Genomic DNA, 19198 nt, shown 5'->3' with positions numbered 1-19198 from the left:
GTTAACGCGCTATTGAACCACTGATCTCCACCAGAGGGGTTCTCTAATACCTTACCTCTAATAAATACTAAGGCCTCATTTCTTTTTTTGTTTTGTTTTTTAAGGAGCGTTTGGGAGCGCTGTTTCTAACCGATGGTTCACTGCCCCGTTCTTCTCTTTCCTTTGATGTTATGTCAGGCTCTCCCGCCGTCTGTCCACGGTCGGTTGCTTGCCGCTTGTGCGTGCAGGTGCATGCTACCGATCTACAGAAGTTGGGATGCTTGCAAGCGCTGGCGCCCTCTACACATCTGAAACAAGGCTCCAGCTCCAGCAAGTCTATCTTATGTAGGAAGCTGTCGTCTGCTTGTGCGCTTCCTCTAGCGTTAGCGCAGCAGCGGGCTGGCGTCACGGCGATCACGGGGATGGGCAGTAGCTTGTTCGTCGTTAAGGCGTTTAGATTTTTGCTTGCGCCGTAGCTCCTTGCTTGAATGTGAAAATAACGATGGTGCTCAGCCCATAGACACTGTAGTACGACGAAGCGGTGCAACGTGCATCCATTAACATTTTAGTACGTACGCGTTCTAAAGTGCTGTATGGTACTCTCAGTAACTAAATATTGTTAAGTGCATGCGCGACCAAAGCGGAGATGTCGGCATCACAAGTAGTGCCCGAGTACGATGTTAAATTTATTGCGAGCTCAGTGGACACGCCAGGAGCCGGCAATGTACAAGACAACAGTTCGACATCATCTTCATCCAACAGCACCAAAGGTAAAGTGTGAGCTCACAGTCGTACTTATTCTTGGAAAAGCACCCACAGGTAACTCACAGGCAGCATTGTTGTCACCTGTCGTCAGTTTGTGAGAGCTATATGCTGCGATCAAGTGCAACTACGTTTTTCTTTTCCTTCTCCCGCCAGATATTGATTGTCGATGCCTCTATTTGACTCATAATGATATGTTCAGCTGCTCATATTTAACATTGTCTAGCTGAAGATGAGTCATCTTCATCTGATGAACTCGGTGCTATTTTCTAGTACAGCGTTCGGGGGCTTCCGTGGGGAACGTTGGCATATAGCATATATTTTTTGGCGTTTTGTAGAAATAGCGGCACATTTGGGCGCCAAGTACTTTTGATCTCCTTGTTTTGGTACTTCAGTCCTCTGCATTGTGAATTGCGAAGGGTCAAAATAAGTTAGATTAGTTTGAACTTTGCACTCTGAAAGATAAGAAGTCTAGTTAGCTGAGGAAGTCAGCTGTGCACTAGGAAGTGCTTTTCCATTGTTTGTTATCAGTGTGCTCCACAATAAGCTGATAATGCACTGTGTGGCCCTTGAGATGCATAGCTTTCCAGATGATCAGCTTTGGTATCAGCAGTATGGCATGTGCCACGAAAGAGCACATTAAGGCAGTGGCTTCGCTGGTCATTTGCACACAAGAACTGAATTTTCATTGTTCAGGCAATCCGTCTTAAGTGTGTGAAATGATCTTGAGCACATACCAGTGTAAGACATGGATTCAGAATGGGATGGATGCATTGCATTCCCCTCTCTAATATAATGCTTTATGATAAATATATGCAAGCCATTATCTTCAGCATGAGCATTTCATACTTACCACTGCCATGTATTTTTGTGCTACTGCCTAGCTTGATTGCCATTCCATGGTAGCAGCGGAGAGTGCCGTTAAAAAAACTACTTGGTTTCATCTGGTGCCCAAATGTTTCCGTTATTCATTCAGAAGCTGGTCTTGCTCAGCTCTTTGGATGTGAAATGTCAGCAAACTTTCAAGCTCCAACATTTACGCTTGTTCGAAACACTGAAGAAAATTGTTGCTCCCCTTACGTGACTACAGGCATTATGATATAGTTTGATTATTCTTGAACCTCTGAAAGTTTTGGCTGGTTTATGCCACCTTGATGGAGAACCGTTGTTGTGTATGAACCCAGGCAAGAAAGAGTTGGTCCAGCGAGCCACACATGCTAGCACCTTAGTCTTCTGAGCAAAGGTGATCTTGCAATCTTGCTGCTGCACACAGTACTATTGGTATCATTTAGTCCTGGCCGAATGTGGTGCTGGTTCAGTTTGTGGCTTAGCTTACTTTTTCACAGTTGAGTACAAAATGGACTGAGCACACAATAGTTGCATAAAACAAGGGTGCAAACAAGTCATGGCTGTGCCCAAAATTATTGTTCATAGCTTTGAGTCCAAATATGTTAGCCCAAATATGCATAAGCATATTACGAAACCACTCTGAGGAGGGAATTTTTTCAAAAGGGAACACTTTTTTGCATGCACATATTGCAGAATGGTGTGACCAAAGCTGATTCAAAGTGAAGGGAAACTGGATATGCTTCCTTCTGACATGAAAATGTCTTGTCTCTTGAAAAAAAAAAAAAAAAAGGCTTATAGACTGCAAAGTTTAGTGCGTATGTGTTGTAATAGGTGCTCAAGGAAGAGGTTCTTGCTTCCAGAGATGTGTGCCCTGGTCTGGCAAAACTGACTTCAGTATGGCTTGAATGTTCAGTTGGCTTTGATGTTTAGCATTGAAGCCCCACTTTGACGAAAAGTGTCTGGCATCGTCTGGTGTCCGGCGTAGTGTTGTGTACACTTTCCACCTGCCACAGTATTTGGTACACGGAAGAGCCGCCTTCCACGATTGGCGGGTGGCAAAGTAAGGCGGGGGAAATCCCCCTTTCAATTTGTAGGGAGAGGACCAGAAGGTGGCTGCCACGGGGAGTACCCCATTGTGGCCACCATGGGGTTCTGCCACGGAGCAGAACCTTGTGGCAGATCCCCGGGGCAGCTGGGGCTCTGCCCCGTTGGCAGCTGTGGTTAGCCACGCGCAGCTGTGCCCCAGCCGTGGGCAGCCAGCTAGTAAAGACACAATGGTAACGCATTGTCATCACATATTGATAATTAAGCACACCGTGTAATTTTTTTTAACAAGCTTTCTGTGCCATAAATAAGCTGTCTGACAAGTGCGTTGGTTGTGCTGTCCTTGTTTGGTCTGCATTGCAAACTGCACTGACTGCATATTCTAAGATATTCTAAGCATATTCTAAGATTACAATTATCATTGATGTGTCAGAGCTGGTGTTTTGAACCTGAAAGTTTTTTTACCTTTCTAGTTGCAACAGATCATTACTGTTGGTTTAAAAACTAGTAATGAGTAATTTTAGTGCGCTAGCACTAAGACCCCCACTCACTGATTTTGCCACTGTCTGTCTGGCATGATCACAACCTGCTCATCGGACTGTGAGCAAACTGCCCACCGTGGCAGGTGGCAGTCAGATTAATGATTGGTCGCGAGCCTGACTCTCCCAATCCTCAACGGTGGCAGCACCTGCCATCGCAGGGCAATGGCACATCGCTTAGCCATTGTACCACTGCACCAAGAGTGGTATGAGGCCTCTCAGGGATCTAGAATGTGAAGTAGAGATTGACCAGTTCTGCATATATGGGCATTAACTAAACCATTATCACTAGTGTCGTACCCTTAAGGTGGAGCTTAAGTGTCCTCTCCAGTGAAACTGAAACACCAAAACCGAAGTGAAAACCGAAGTGCTGGTGCACCTTATTCGCATTTGGCCTACCACACTAAATCATCCGTCATTTTTTTCACATCATGAAATGCTTGAAGGGAGTTTCTGCCTCCACCATTGATGTAGCGTGTCTTCTTTGAGTCTGAAATGCTCATAGATGGAGTCGAGAAAAATTTCACTCAAGCGTGTGAAGAGTTCAGCATATTCTTATGGTCTCGCAGCCCTCATTCAGATACCATCTGTAACCCATCATCAGGTACATTCTGCACACTTCTGCTTGAGCACAGCCTCACCATCAGGTAGTAAAGCGACCTCTTCATTGTATGATGTGTGTGCTTGCAGTGCACCATAAGGTCGTGCCAGCATTTGCATGCAGGAGCTATGCTTCTGGCATATTGAACAGCGCATGTCAAGAAGGAGTGAAACCGGGGGCTCAGCAGCGGAATGCCATAGCCACTGAGCCACTGTGGCAGTTTTGATAGGAGGAGCATTCACTGCAGTGTGCCCCTTTTGAAACCAATATTTTCCTGCGGGTAGCCCCTGTGGATTGTCTACTGTGTGCTGATAATGTAATGCTAAAATCATTTTTTTTTTGTCAGCCCGAATTGAGTCCTGCTTACTTTTACACCAGGTGCGGTCTATTTTCTGAAAATTATGACACTTTATCAGTTCTGTCTACAGTCTTCGGCTCAATTTTAAAAGATAGAGTTGCTGTCAAATTCTAGGTATGCTATAGCTATTGCAAATGTGAAGCCTGACACTGTTTCAATATTCCAAATTCTGTAACACTTGTCCTGTCCCTTAATTCGCCTCTGTCCTCATCCTTTCACACAATTTTTTTTTTCCGACAGATTCTGTGAATTACCTCATATTTAGTATGCCCTCAGCATACCCAGTACTTTCTGACAGCTGCATTCCTCTAGTTGTTTTTTTTTTTCATTCTTTCCTCCTTCCGTTAACGTGTGTAGTGCTTCACATCATTTATCTAAAAACCAAAGTGCATATTTGCCGTGACCATGAGTAGTGAAGATGTGGTCCTGGTGCTTTCTGGATGTAGCCGTTGTGCGGGGAAGACAAACTTTGAATTACAGGACATTACGTCACACTGCTACAGAAAACTTTTATTGCTGAAGCTACTCTTCAACTTTGAAGCTTCTTAGCTGATGCATTGCTTAATTTAAGGATTTTTTTTGCCTGATTCAACTTTCTTGTTAGGAAATGCTTAGAACGGTATGATTACCATTTGCGTGAATTGATCATTGCAAAATTATTTTCATTGCCAAGATTGATTTTACATGATAATTGCAAATAATTTGGTGTGTCTAGGGTAATTTGATCAAGGGGATACATATTTTAAATAGGTAAAAAGGAATATAGGATGCTGAAGTGTCAGTTATTCATCTGTTTAATGAAATGAGTGCAAGCATTTCAAGGAAATGGCAAGGCTTCTGCTTTTCCATGCCAGCGTTATGGGACTGTAAGTTGTTTCTTTTAATATCAACAGACATCTTTATTGAAGCTTGAGTGTTGCAAGTGCCTGTTCTTTGTGATGTTTGTATTTGATATTTTGTCTTGCATAGTGGTTAACACCATCCCTTAAATTACCATAAGGTTTGTCATGGTACGCTGTTTACATTTCTTTTGAAGAAACTCATTACAAAGCACAATGCTAACTTAATTATGGAGTGGGCCAACATATGAATCATGTATAGCAAAAAAGCCTTCCTGTGTCCTTCCTGTTCAGGCGTGCTAAAACCTGATGCATTGTGACTGATGCAGTAGCCACTAACACCAGTGTAATGTTCATTTAGGGTCTTCCTGGGTCTCTGCTGTCTTTCTGATCATCAATGCTGCTCTGGGAGCTGGCTTGCTGAACTTTCCACATGCCTTTGACCAAGCTGGTGGCATAGCAGTGGCCCTGTCTGTGCAGGCGGTGAGTAAATTTGTCACAAGCATGCTGTTATTTTTATCATAACTGACATTCGGGCTTACCTGTTGGCACTATATTCTTCATCCAGCTCAGAGTTCTGTAGAATGTTGTGTAAACACATATTACTCTTGACATTCACTTAAGTGCAGCCCTATGGCTACAAAGGAATGCTGTACAGCTTTCCTTTGTAGCCATATGGCTGCACTTTGGTGGATATCAATGAGCAATGTACTCCCTTATTAGAAATGTACCGTATTTCCCGGTGTATAAGACGCACCCGCCATATATGCAGGCTATCATTGAAAAAGTTAGTATATAAGACGCACCCGTGTATAAGATGCACCCCAATTTACCCAGTTAGGCTAGTAAGGCTTAATTAAACATGCTTGTGCGACCATCGCAAAATGCGCCGTACCTGTGAGAAGGTCTTAAGCTGAGGTCTCTCTTTAGCTGCATGCACTAATCTTTCGCCTTTAAGCAACGCTAAGTGATCGAAAAAGGCAACACTCACGCCATACCTGCCCACGTTTTAGCAAAAAATAAAAAAAAAAACGAAAGAACTCTCTTTATGTTCATAAGAACATTTTATTTTTACTTAAAACCTTCGAAGTCTTCATTTCGGATGCGCTATCAAAAAGTTCGCCCATTTCTGGAGGCAACGCGGCTGAAACATTCTCTTCGCACTACGTACGTACTATGTACATGTAGCAGACAAAGTTGCAAAGGATGAATAAAAAAACTCCGCCTTGACTTGGCTCATCTTGACAATGGCGAGAAGCGCGATTTTCACCATCTTTTGGCACTGCACTGCACATTACTTTTCCTTGGGGCCTCTGAAATGACCGCTGTTTATGAACCCGGAAGACGTCGTCACCGCCGTTTCATGATAAAGTTCCCCTAAAAAAGTTGCGCACGGCGGTCTCCGTATTAAAGTATTAACCGTGTTACAACCGCGTCATTGGTAGTGATATTTTTTTGGTGAAAAAAGCTTGAACATGAACGTGAGTAATTTCTGAACGCGCAAAAAAAAAACCAACAAAAATTTTGCGTATAAGATGCACCCTTGTATAGGACGCATCAGCAGGATTTTTGGAAAAAAGCCGCGTCTTATACACCGGAAAATACGGTACTCCATCTTGAGGGATTCCCTTAAAACATTAGACCAAACAGAAGTTTATTTATGTGTATAGGTTCTGTATGAATGTTGTTTTTCATTCGTTGAGCTACGGTAAAATATTTTTATATTTATGCTCAAGATAGTTAGGAATAAGAGAGAGTTTTTCACATAAAATACATCTGTTGGACTGTGAGCATTATTTTGAAATCGGATGTAGTGCTTTTGTGGAGCAACACACATGATGTGAGGAAAAAGATGGATTTTGATCATTTTCTATTGTTCTGAAATACTTTATGAGAAATCTTTTATCGCCTTAAAAATTGAAAATGTGTTGCAAGCTTGAAAATGTGCAACTGCAGCAGTGTCTCCTCAGTAGGTTCAGGTAACTTGCAACCAATGAGCACAGCCTTTAATGTGGAGGATCTGGGCCACATTGGCTGCTATACTGAAAGATTTGAGCTAGAGGTGCCAGAGTCTAGCTTCCCAAAGCAACTTCCCACTGCACCAGTAGTGAATTGCTCCATAATTATGCTCCTGAGTGCTTGGTGGGTCAGATAGCATGTGGAATTTATCGATTTTGCTAAACTATGTGTAGACCAATTAGTAAATCAGTCATTCTCTCTATTTTTGTTTTTGAAAGCGAGACTAAAAAGCTATCATAACACTCAGCAGGAGTCCCAGCTCATCTAAGGTTGGAAAGCAGTGCAAGAATGACCACTTTAGGAGTGTCAACAATCATTACAGAGCGTGAAAACAGTGTGAATATATGTATACATTCAGGCATTTATTTCATGGTCATCAGTTGAACACTGAGATGTATGGCTTAAAACACCTCTTAAATACACACAGCAATAGCAGGTGGATTTCAGAATTTGATTTTTAAAAAAATGTCAAAAATTTCTAAAATTAGTCCAACCGAATATGAAAGGAAAAGTAGAAGACAGAGACTGCTTACTTAGTAGTTTGCTTGGGGCATTAGAACAATCAGTGTTTCAATATGCCTTTAATGTTAGACAGCTTTTTTTCTAGCCAAATGAGTTATAGTATAAGGTAACTGTTGAATTTAACAGTGTGTTTGTAATTTATAGGAAGGCAGTATTATTTGTGGAAATATTTGTGGAAAAAGCGACTAAGTTTGCTGTTCTACCCAAGTATCTTCTGGCTTGCTATTTTTTGTTTAAATCAGTGCTTATGCATTCAAAACCAGCAAGGGAGTTTAGTTCAGGCTGTTATGTGTAATGTTGGAAGTAGCATGATCTTAGCCCTATTTTGAGGACTAGAATTTTTTCTACTTGGAACCAGGCGGTTTTGCTGTGACTGTTCTGGTGGCTTTTGGTGCTTACCGAGATTAATATATGAAAAATTAGATTTAATGCAGTACTTGTTTCAGGGGTAGAATCAGATTGCATTTTCGCTCTCCTTACATAGATGGATAAGAGAGGCTTATGCCACTTGTCTGTTAATTTTCAACATCGCACAGTTGCTGAAAGCGGCATTCCTATTCCTTTTTATGGCCACATTATGTGACACTGCCAGTTGTCATTTCTAGAAGTGTGCTGGTGCACTTTTGAGAGGAGTACATCAGCGTGTGTTCAGCACAAATGAGGAACATTCTGCAGGTGCTGTTGCTCTTTGTGGTGGGAGCCTTGCTTGTTCTGGCATACTGTGCCAGGCGGCATGACTGTGCCACCTACCAGGAAGTTGTACTGCGCGTGTGTGGGCACCGTTTCTGGAGCTGCTGCTCTCTGGCTGTGGCCCTCTACTGCTATGGAACTTGCATCACCTTTCTAGTCATTGTGGGAGACTTCTCAGATCGCAGTGAGTAGTTCCTTGCTAAGTTTATTTAGCAGCCATCAGACACAGAAAGCATCAAACACTGTCATGGATGATAGTTTTACAAGACATGTGCCTGATGTCAGATAAGGTGTATTTTATGAAAAGAGAGCTACATGTCAGTTTTGAGGATTAGGAACGAGCAAGCTGTTGTGAGGAGGTAAAAGTGATAAAAGGGGATGCAAGGAAGCCACAAACTTGTTGACAGGCAAAGTCATGAGTAACATGTCTGATAGAGAATATTACTCTTGAGAAGGGGATAATTTTTGTAGCCACTCATCTTGTGAGCTCAGTGTAACAGACAGTGGCCCTGTACTAAGCAAGGTATCTGTTCAGTGTATCTGTCCTTTATCTGTTCTTCCAAAGGAGGCGAAATGCAAAAGTGCCTGTGAACTGTCCATTGTCAATGCACGTTAATCCGGAGCCCTCCACTATGGTGTCCCTCATCTAGTCCGTATGCAGCTTTGGGAAGTTAAGCTTCACATACCATACCATTTGGAAATTCCTTCCCAAGCACATACACCACTTGGCGAAAAGGAAGTAAATAAAACACGCGCAGTGATAATACGGCTTTCTATTTCAGTGAAAAAAATGGAGCTTCTCAGAAATGCAAAGAAACTAAAGAATGGTATATTTTCATCGTCTGAGGACTGTTCGTTCAGAATTCAGAAAATAAAGCAGCTATGGTCATTCGTTAAATACAGGCGTACGCCTGAAGGTAAAATGTGCCTGAAGTATGATAAGCTAGTTGTCAATCAGGAAACATACATGTGGGATGAGACCAAGAACAGAAGACTCAAGCTTGGACTTGGTGCAGATCTAGACTGTGGCATAGCACAAGGTGAAACCACTCTGTGTCTCGAAATGATCGAATCATCACCCAGTGAATGGCCTCAAATGGGGCATCCAAGTAACAAGGGAATAACATCTGTCATTTTCGGTTACCTTCTTTAAATGTATAAATTGTCGTGAATAAAATAGCTGAATTTGAAGCACTGCTTTTTGACCTTGTCCCAGATGTTATATTGTTAATAGAGACCTAATTGTATGCTGTAGTGCCTGATAACGAAATCATTCTCTGTCGTACAAAATACTGAGCTGTGACAGACAATCCCAAGGAGGTGAAGTCACAATTGTCATTAAAGAAAGTATAGGCATGAAAATTTTGCCAGCTATTCCTAAACACAAAAGCGTCACTTGTGAAATTGATTTTTACAGTAATCCCGTTGTTACTGATGTAACAGTGGAATTGGCAGATCCTGCAAAAGCAGATCTTGGTTTTCTTTAACAACTCTGTGATTATGTTCAGCGTTTCTGGGGGTGCACGTAACATTTGTTTTAGCCGAGGATTTTAATTTGCCTTATATGGTTTGGTCAGCCATGAATGCGATGGGCATGAGTGTTATGCATTCTGATTTTCTTGTGAACAGTGCATTTTTGTATGATCCAGCTCAGATTGTTACTGCCCCTTCAAAGTCACTGCTGCAGCTGGCCTTATTCTTAGTTTATTGTTTATAAGCTCCACAATGAGACGTACCGATGTCATGAATGGGCTTTGTTATAACAATTTGATATTAGGCACCTCTTTTCAAAAGTGTTCTGCCAAAAGCAAGGCCGTGATTGTTGTGAAAAATTTCAGCAGGGCAGGTGAAGGGAGCATTCTAGGCTACTCGTAAATGAATTTTAATGGTTTTAATGCGAAAGAAAATGTGAATGTTTTGTGTTGTCAGATCTGTAGTGGACCAAATTAGGCCTACCAAAAGCCTCTCCGAAGCTTTGGGTTGGTGCATGAAATGGGACATGTTCTTATACGCTGATAAGTTCTTATTCCTCCATATACTGTACAAATGCGTGTAAGGGCCGCACTCGTGTGTGGGCCATACCCTGTTTTCCTGAAGGAAATATTAAAAAAAAAAATATCCGTGTTTGGGCCGCACTCCAACTTTCCACGACCCACGCGGAAGTAGCTTTCTAAATGCATGCGCATTGGCCTCTGCGATCAGCTCCGGCTGCGAGCAACGGTGTGCTTGATAGCGGAGGCCAAGCACGCGCACAGGAGCTTCCATGTGCCGGCAAAGAATGGCGCCTGAGGCCGAGGCTCATCATCGTCATCTTTTTCCTCCACCGCGAGCTCCCGCTATTCATATCGGCATCAGTATCACTAGCTCCAGCTGCCAAAGGCACGGGAATTCTGGTAGCGTGTTAGTTCACCGTAGTTGTTGCTTTTGCATGCTGCCGCCGAGCGTTTCAATTTTAGCACGATGGGCAAGCACCTTAATAGCTACATGGCTGGGAGTTTGCTCTCAAACATGGCAAGCGTGCGGCGGGCAGGAAATTCGATGTGGCCGAGAAGAGCGTGGTGCTCTTAATAATATTTTAAATTTTCGTTTTTTCCGGAAATGTATTGTCAGTACCAGTTTTGAAGTGCTTACTGCTGACTTAAAGAAAATGTGTGTGTGAAGCTGTTTTATATCTTGTATTGATTTAATTGTAACGGTTCATGCCTTGATTTGATGTATTTGGATCATATTGTCATTGTTGATGTCTTCCTCTAATGTATGTACTTTTTTTGTGCCCATTCCTGCTTGGAGCCAAGTGACTCTGTAATAAATAAATAAATTATTAATGTGTATGTCAGTCTACATGAAAAATATATCTATCATCGGTTGTTTTACTGGTGTATTGGGGTTTAACGTCCCAAAGCAACTCAGGCTATGAGGGACGCTGTAGTGAAGGTCTCCGGAAATTTCGACCATCGGGGGTTCTTTAATCTGCACTGACATCGCACAGCACACGGGCCACTAGAATTTCGCCTTCATCAAAATTCGGCCGGGATTTAACCCGCATCGCTCGGGTCAGATTCACTGAGCCACTGCGGCGGGGCGTATCTATCATTAGTCCTCCTGTAATGTCCATATTGACTGTTTTCAAGAAGCCATTTAGAATCGGAATATGTGCCCCTTTCAGTACTTGCCAAATGGAGTGCTGTTAGTAAATTTAGTTGGAATTTAATTTCTGAAAGTTTCAGAATAAGAATTGCATCCGAAATGCTTTTCTCTTTTATGTTTTCTGGCTGCCTGCAGAATGCAGTGGGGCTTGAATGACTGACCCTTTGATGGTTCTCCTTGCAGTTTTTGCATCCCTCTATGGGCCAAGCTACTGCCTGCATTGGTTCATGCACAGGGACTTCATTATAGTCACCACATCCGTTGTTCTCATTCTACCAATGTGCTTTTCACAGAAGATTGACTTCCTCAAGTATCCCAGGTACCTGGCTTGGCACAAGCATCATCTACTTCCATGAAATAGTAGTTCTCTTGATAGCTCATTGGTTTAGAGATTACAAATTGAAGTAACAAGTGTTATAACATTGAAGTGGGAAAATGCTTTTGTGCTATCTCTTCTAGGGAGGGCACTGGTCTCAGAGCTAACCTTCTGGTTTCTGATCAAATTTCAATGAAATTGTAGACGTGTGCAGTCTTAGCCTATTTCAAATATTGCACTAGTTTTCAGATACAATTTTTTTTTTTTTTAGGTAATCAAATATCACTTTCTGTTGTTTGCTGCCTCAGTTGGAAAAAAAATAATCCCATAAAAGATTATTTTTAGAGCATGATTAGGCAGCTAAATGAGCGATAAATGTAATGTTGGTAGTAGATTTTCAGCATGTATGGAGTTATGCTTGGTGATTATGTGTGGTGCACTAGCAGTAGTAGTTTCTCTTTAGTGTCTTGTGACAGCCCTAGCAGGTAGAGCTCTGTCCCCCAACCTGCACTGCAATGAATCACCACTATGGTGCACTCAGATATCAGGTCGAATTCAAAATCTTGCAGTGCACGTTAAAGATCCCAAGGTAGTCGAAATTATTCTAGAGCCCTCCACTACGGCACCTCTTTCTTCCTTTCCTCTCTCAATCCCTCCTTTATCCATTCCCTTACGGCGTGGTTCAGATGTCCGCCGAGATGTGTGACAGATACTGCGCCGTCTCGTTTCCTCAGTAACCAATTTTTTTAAGGCAGTTATCTGCTTTGAGTAGGTTACATGACAAAAGAAAAGATTCCACTTCGGCTGCGGAATAGTTCTGCGCTTATGGGTTGGGAGCGGCTGGTTACTTATGATGGCCGGGTGATGGACTGATGGTGACAGTCTTGATAGAAGCAGGATGTGTCTGGTGAACACCCCTCCATGCTGCTCCAGTAGCCTTGGAAAAAGTGTGCTGCTCCGGAACTCTGGAGGCAGGGTCTGTCTAGTCTAAATAAAAATATGAAAAGGAGAAACTGGGCAGGTCGCCCCGTGGTTGGCGTTCTCTTTGCAACCCTCTGAACAGAATGTGCCTAATTATTGCATGAGTATTGCTGATAGGTCATCGATAGGTAATGTCTTCGCTCACGCTGGAATTACAACAAGAGGAGGGGTATATGTGTATCTCCACACGTGAAACAGCCCTGTGAATTTAGATCATGAGAGTATGAGGACCCCAAGCTCAAGTTTTGTAGTGCTATAGCAGCATAGCAGGACTCCTCTTTCTGGGCAAGATTTCATTTTTTTTATTAATGTGAAGGCAATTCATCTTTTTAGTAGCTAGGTTTAAATGAATGGGTTAGTATTGCATAGCATTAAAGTGCTTGACAACAGTTTGGAGTTTAGCTATAGTTGATGCAAAATCATGTTTGTGCTGCTAGCAGTAGTTGGAACTCAATATGATGTGTCCACAATGAAAAAATCAGCATCAGCTGACACATGCAAGGAAGCAATTATACAAGGTGGCTGTGTTTAAAGACTGACTCAACGCTCACTCTGCAAGAGTGGGTGACGAAGTGAACCAGAAATTCCTTGTTTAATCACCATTGGAATTCACGTTTAGCCTAAGCTGGACTGACATTCAAAAGTTTATGTGAGGCGTTCTTGGAAGATCATTCTTGCAGCAAATCCTCGTCCAAGGTGCCAAGAAGTAGTAATCTATTACCACATTGAATTATCATTGAGCATAGTGATAGGTTTTAAAGTAAAAGAATTTAGGGTTTCACAAAGTGCATTAATCACAGCCCTAGAGGAAGACATGGGTACATGTGCAGGCAAGATTAAATAGAGCGTTGTCTGTTGTTCTAAACATAGTTGCACTTTTCTTGACAGAAACTAAATGTCAAAGAGAGTTCACGCACAATGGTACCAGCTGCACTGTCATCCTTGAGCACAGAATACCCACCAAGGGATGTGCAGTGGGGTTATATCAAATGCCATAGAGTATGTTGTTTAGCTTTGTGCCCACCATTATGCTTGTAAGCCATATATAGTAAGCGCAAACATGAGTCCCTAGTCATGAGCATGTAATGCAATGGAAACCACTTGCGTTGTAAACCTGAAGCACATGCGAATAACCCTTATGAAGAGCATGGAATAGTTTAGGCGAGTGTGCATGTAGCAAATCAGACAGTCGCTCGCTAGCAATGAAAGTGCATTTATAGGCAGTAAAGCTGAGAAGTAGTGAAGTTACTCTAAAATTTGTCTTGAATGATGCGATCACTAATCTCTAACACAAAGTTTGCTTCAGACCGCAGCGTTTGAGCATCCGTCTAGCATGCAGGAGGTGCGGGGTTCGATCCCCAGTGCCACCGTGTACCCACCAGTGGTACAAGCTTTCACCTGGCCTGGTGCTTGGCTTCTTTAGTGTGAAATCTTTAGTGTGGGTCTTTGACCCCTACCTTGAGTACTCAAAAAACACCTTGTGCCATGGTGTTCTTTGTCCACAGATGCCCTCGCGCCATAAGAATTCACCGTTAGCTTAAAGTGTGCTTCAGTAAAGTAGTCCAATTTATTTGTAAAACATGGTGCTCATGAGAAAGCATTCACTCCACTTTTCGCTGATTCACGCCACAGAAATGTTCTTGAATCATACAAGTATCGGAGCAGCACTGCAAATGATATATAATGGCTTTGACATACAAGGCAGCCTTGCAAGCAGCATTACACAAGTCATGGAAGGAATTTTGTGTTGACTAACAGACAATGCCGACCTCACATCTGTGAAATTAAATTTTTGCCACAGAGGATTCTGATCACACGCTCTCCAAGTGCCATGTGGACAAGGCTGGGAAGCTTATAGCTACCAAGTGGTTGTATATATAGTGGTATTCAGCATCCAGAATCTGCTCCCAGTAATGCTTGAAGCTCACACCGAGCTTAATATTGGAAAAAAATAAAATAAAATAATAATTAGTGTAGCTTTATTTGACCTAGGCACTGAGGTATCAGGTTGCAAAGCAGCAAAGAGTCATAAAATTGTGTTTTTAGAAAATTGTAAAAAGAGGATCGTATGTGCAAAACTCTTAGACAAACTCTTGAGGAAATGAAGCTTGTTTTACTACGATTAAGCAGTTATTGTACTTTTTTCTAAGCTTTGAGAGGCATAGTTTGTAGCGTACATACTGGTGAACAGCGCAAAAAGGCGGGACAACGACAAGACAAGCGCTGTCCGGATTAGAGATGTTAAAATTTCTACACTTGAGGGCCATTTAGGCACCATTTTTTGGTCAGAAGTGTTGGCCATTAGGAGGTTAATTAAATGCTGAACACTAGGCATTACAAACTTGTATGGTGCTAGTGCCAAATGTGTCTTGTCCTTATGTGTCATCTTAACTCTTTCCCTACCATGCCCAATGACCGCTGTTAGCGGAGAGAATGCCGATTTCAAACACTTCTGCAGCATTCTTGAACGTGCTGTGTTATCTGCCTTGAACTGCAGTTTAATTTTCTCTTCAGTTTGTCTTTTTTCTGCGTGGTGATGATTTTTGAACCACTTGTGAAAACAGTGGGGCGGGGAGGCTAAGAATCTTGTGATTCAGCTGTGTCCATGGTTGATATTTTTGACGATCTAGGTAGCAGTGACTCTGAGGATGCTGCCTCCTCATCCGACTTTAGTACAGAGGGCAAAGAAGACCCGAAGAACCAGCCCATAACATCAGTGGCAGCACCTCAGTTTCTTATTTGGGCCTGTTTCACATAACTCAGCGGCCGTATTGAAAAGGGCATTGATGTTACGAATGTTATTTGTCGCGTTTTTAGGGTTTCCGCATCATTTTGGCAGGTTTTGATGCCGCCTGCACTGCAGCGAGTTTGCCCCACTGTTTCACCCAATGACATGCCCGATTGTTGGGCCTAAAATGATTGTTTTCTAGCCAGAAAACTGTACGAACTAGAACTTTGATTTTTTTTCAGAAGTGTTTGCTATTGGATAGGCAGACATTTTATGTGTTCCAATGTTTCTTAAAGTTTTCTTTTATTTTTGGATACAAGCATATCTTTGGAAGTTTTGGTCAAATTTTATCTAAAAACCTTGATTTCGCAAATAAAATTCGGTAATAAGATGTGGTGCACTTTAATGGTGCTGATATTATTAAAAAGTGCATTTAATTGGCTCATTAAATTTTAAACCTCGTAGTTCTTGAAGCAAAATAAAATTTACCAGAAACTTGTGGAATATGGCCATTTTTCCCACAGCAAGGAAAGCGTTAAATCTCTTTTGCTTTATCCATAGAATTAATGAAAGTGTTGGTAAGGCATAGATGTGTGGCTGTCATGTTATTTATTTGCTTTTTAATGCTCCCCATACACAGGTCTGTTTTGCTTCTTTTTATTGCAGCATGTTTGGAGTCTTTGCTGCCCTCTATCTGGTTCTTCTGGTGGTAGTGCAGTATTTTGTTGGCGGCTATAATTCGCATAGCACCAGAACTGCCCCAGACTCATTAGAGGACATCTTGACTGCTGTGCCAGTAGTATGCTTTGGCTACCAGGCAAGTGACTCAGTTCTTTTTTGACCGTGTTGTAAAGGATGAAAGTGTGATGACTGGGTTGTAACTGTTGTTCTCTTGAATTAAAAAAAACGGCTAAGATAATACTAGAGCATCTTCCTACACCATGCTTTACAAGTTGGACTGAACTGCAACCACATTGGTGTGAGTTATGCCAAACCACACTCGTAATTGGTTTTGACAGATAGTTGTGTATGACAGGTACTTGTGTGTTTGCAGCATTTGTGCCTTGATGCTGAAAAGCTTTGCAAGCACATGCTGGGAAAGTTTGAAAATCTTAATGTTGAGGGCACTGTGGTCATGCAGCATCTCCTTTGAAGGGCTTTGTGCAGAAGCCACCACGAGTATAGCCACTGCGTTTTTTTTTTTTGAAGTACACACTAGAGGTTGTGAGGAAATTTTGAATGCATCTGTAGTCTAGGCGACTTGAGGAGCCATTCAGTCGTGACAATATAAAAAAAAAAAGCGTAAGACAGGAAATGTAAGACAGGCCACTGCATTAATTCTGACTTTCGTGTGTGGCTGTGCAGTGCCATGTGAGCTCTGTACCTATCTACTCATGCCTGGAGGACCGGAGGCTGTCAACATTTGCCAAATCTGTGCTGAGTGCTACTCTACTGACAGCACTGTTGTACACGGTGGCAGGAGTGTTTGGATACCTGACTTTTGGCCATGGGGTGGCCAGTGACATACTGGAGCTCTACGATGCTCGTCAGCCACTTGTGCTCGTGGGCATACTGGCCATGGCACTGAAGATCATCACCACCTACCCCATCCTCATCTTTTGTGGCAGGTTTGGCTTCAGCTTTTTTTTTTTTTTCTCTTGTTTCCTTCAAGTCTTGTGAAATACTCCTTGTTATGTACTAGTAGTACCTGTACTTGTTTTAAGTTAAGGGACGGATACACACTTATGCAGCAGCTGGCAAAAATTGCACCTTGTACTGAGTAGTAGATAGCACACAAAATTATGCATATGTTTTACATGTGCATGTGTATGTGAATGTTACTGTGCAGCCATTAAAATTACTCCTGAGTGCACATAAAAGCATCAAAAACATTCTTTGAGAAAAAAGATGCGAAGCTAGTATTTAAACAAAGACATGAAGCAAAAAAAAATGAATTGAGGAGGGAACCAATAAATAATTAAATTAAAAGCATGCATATCATGTTACCTACCTCTGCAGTCCAAAGTGTAAGGAAAAGGTAAATAAATGTCACCCATGATAATGGGGCAATATTATATCTGGCAGCAGAATTTTCAAACTGCCCTTTTTTATTCAATTTAATGGTGATTGTTTCATCATCGTTTTGCATGGCTTTTGTTTGCTTGTATAGGAAAAAGCATGATATAACAGTGTCACCAGTTATTGCTCTGGAATTGCAAGCAGTTTTTACACTGATATATTATTATAGTGTACATTTCTATCGGGAACTGCATTAAAGTGTGATGCAGTCAGTTTCTTCTGGTTCAAAATCAGTGCGATCAGCTTTCCCGTTAAGTTGACTTTAAAGGGCCCAGTGGTTGGTTGCCCATGCATTTTAATGAAAGGTAATGCTCACCGTTGCAGACATAGGGTATCTGATATTGGTCAATTTGAACTGAAGAGAATTGTCAATCTGTTGATTACAATTGTTGCTGATTATGCTGAGCACACTGACTGAGAAATTTTCTGTTCAAGTTTTACTGCTAGCACTCCACCCGCCACACACATGGGCACCTAGAGAAGGTTTTTCAGGAACAGTGACCAAACACAGCTGAAGTGCCCCTTGCAGTTTGATCTGCACAGTAGTTTTTTTTACACACACAGACAATGCATACCAGGCTTTATGGTGCATATTGAGATCACAAGGTCGTTTGTAAAGTGGACACTCTGCCAAATTCATGTAAAGGCTGCCGTTTCGTATTTCAAGTGTATAAAGCTTGAAATCACAGCAAAATGTCAAACAAATTCTTTAATTGAAACTTCATATTATTTCAGCTGATTTTGTGTGCCTCAACTAAGGAGAACTAACAGATGACTGTACCTTGTACTGTCAGTGTAAGCTGGATGATAAGCAGCTAGTGTGGTACAATTTTTTGCAGGGGTGGATTTATGGATGGCTCTTGGAGGGGGCGGTTGGAGAGGCGGTCCTATTGCGCAACGCACTTCTGTCACTTTCTGCATCAAAAAATAAAAGGGGGGGAGGGGGGTTTGAATGCTTTTCCCATAGAAAATCCCCCTCCTCCGTAAATCCACCACTGGAGTATGCAAAGTCATCATCTCGTTTTGCATGGTTAAGCACGTGCACACATGACAAAACACTTGAAGCTGTTTTTTTTGTGTGATTATGCCCTCCAGTTTATATCATGACGGGTTATTTCTTGTATTATTGTGCTTTGTAATGCTGAAATATTGAAAAATGTCCATTTGGCATTTTATGCATTCCTGCCTCTTGTACATGACATGCAGAACAGCGGTGGATGACCTCTATGGGCAGTTGCGGGGTCTTGATGAAGATGCTAAGCGCAAGAGTGAGTTCCTCCGCCGCACAGCAATTGTGTCTTCGTGGTTTCTGACTACTGTTGTCTTGGCTTGCCTTGTGCCAAACATCAGCATTGTCATCCGCATGATTGGTTCTCTTGCTGCTACCTTCATCTTCGTCTTTCCTGGTAAGTACAACATATGCTGTTGTGTAGTTTACCTCAGTGAAGTACACAAAGGTGCTTAGCTATATTTAAATGATTCCCTCTAGTGCTTTACGTAATATTGCTCTTCAGCTCTTGCATAGCAAAAGTGGCTGATGCAATACCTGATGAAGTGGTGAACAGTGATGTGTGATGCAGTCGGTAACCGTTTTGCATGGCATGATATGTTAGGAGTGGAGATAAATTTGTTATGTGTTGTTTAAGACACAAAGTTTTATGTTTTAAAAAGAAGCAAGACTGATTTACCTAGTCATTTTATTCTGGTGAGTAGTTTTTGATTATAGTTGTCTGGATAGTTCAGAG

General features: G+C 42.0%; 1 protein-coding gene across 1 annotated transcript in view; it reads left to right on the top strand.

The window, feature by feature from the left end:
- The first annotated feature begins 88 nt into the window (after window positions 1–88).
- Window positions 89–19198, top strand: part of LOC149351477 (sodium-coupled neutral amino acid transporter 7-like) — a 28806-nt gene continuing 9696 nt past the window's right edge. The window contains exons 1-7 of the mRNA XM_089580828.1: window positions 89–749; window positions 5333–5454; window positions 8188–8386; window positions 11533–11668; window positions 16041–16191; window positions 16740–17002; window positions 18660–18859. Of these exons, the coding sequence (XP_089436954.1) occupies window positions 626–749; window positions 5333–5454; window positions 8188–8386; window positions 11533–11668; window positions 16041–16191; window positions 16740–17002; window positions 18660–18859 (1195 nt within the window). The 5' untranslated portion in view covers window positions 89–625. The remainder of the gene's footprint in view (window positions 750–5332; window positions 5455–8187; window positions 8387–11532; window positions 11669–16040; window positions 16192–16739; window positions 17003–18659; window positions 18860–19198) is intronic.

This window comes from Amblyomma mixtum, chromosome 3 (assembly GCF_055824585.1).
Source record: "Amblyomma mixtum isolate Tamu chromosome 3, ASM5582458v1, whole genome shotgun sequence".
NCBI classification, from domain to species: Eukaryota; Metazoa; Arthropoda; class Arachnida; order Ixodida; family Ixodidae; genus Amblyomma; species Amblyomma mixtum.
Note: the sequence above shows the minus strand (reverse complement) of the source record. Positions and strands in the feature narration are given on the sequence as shown.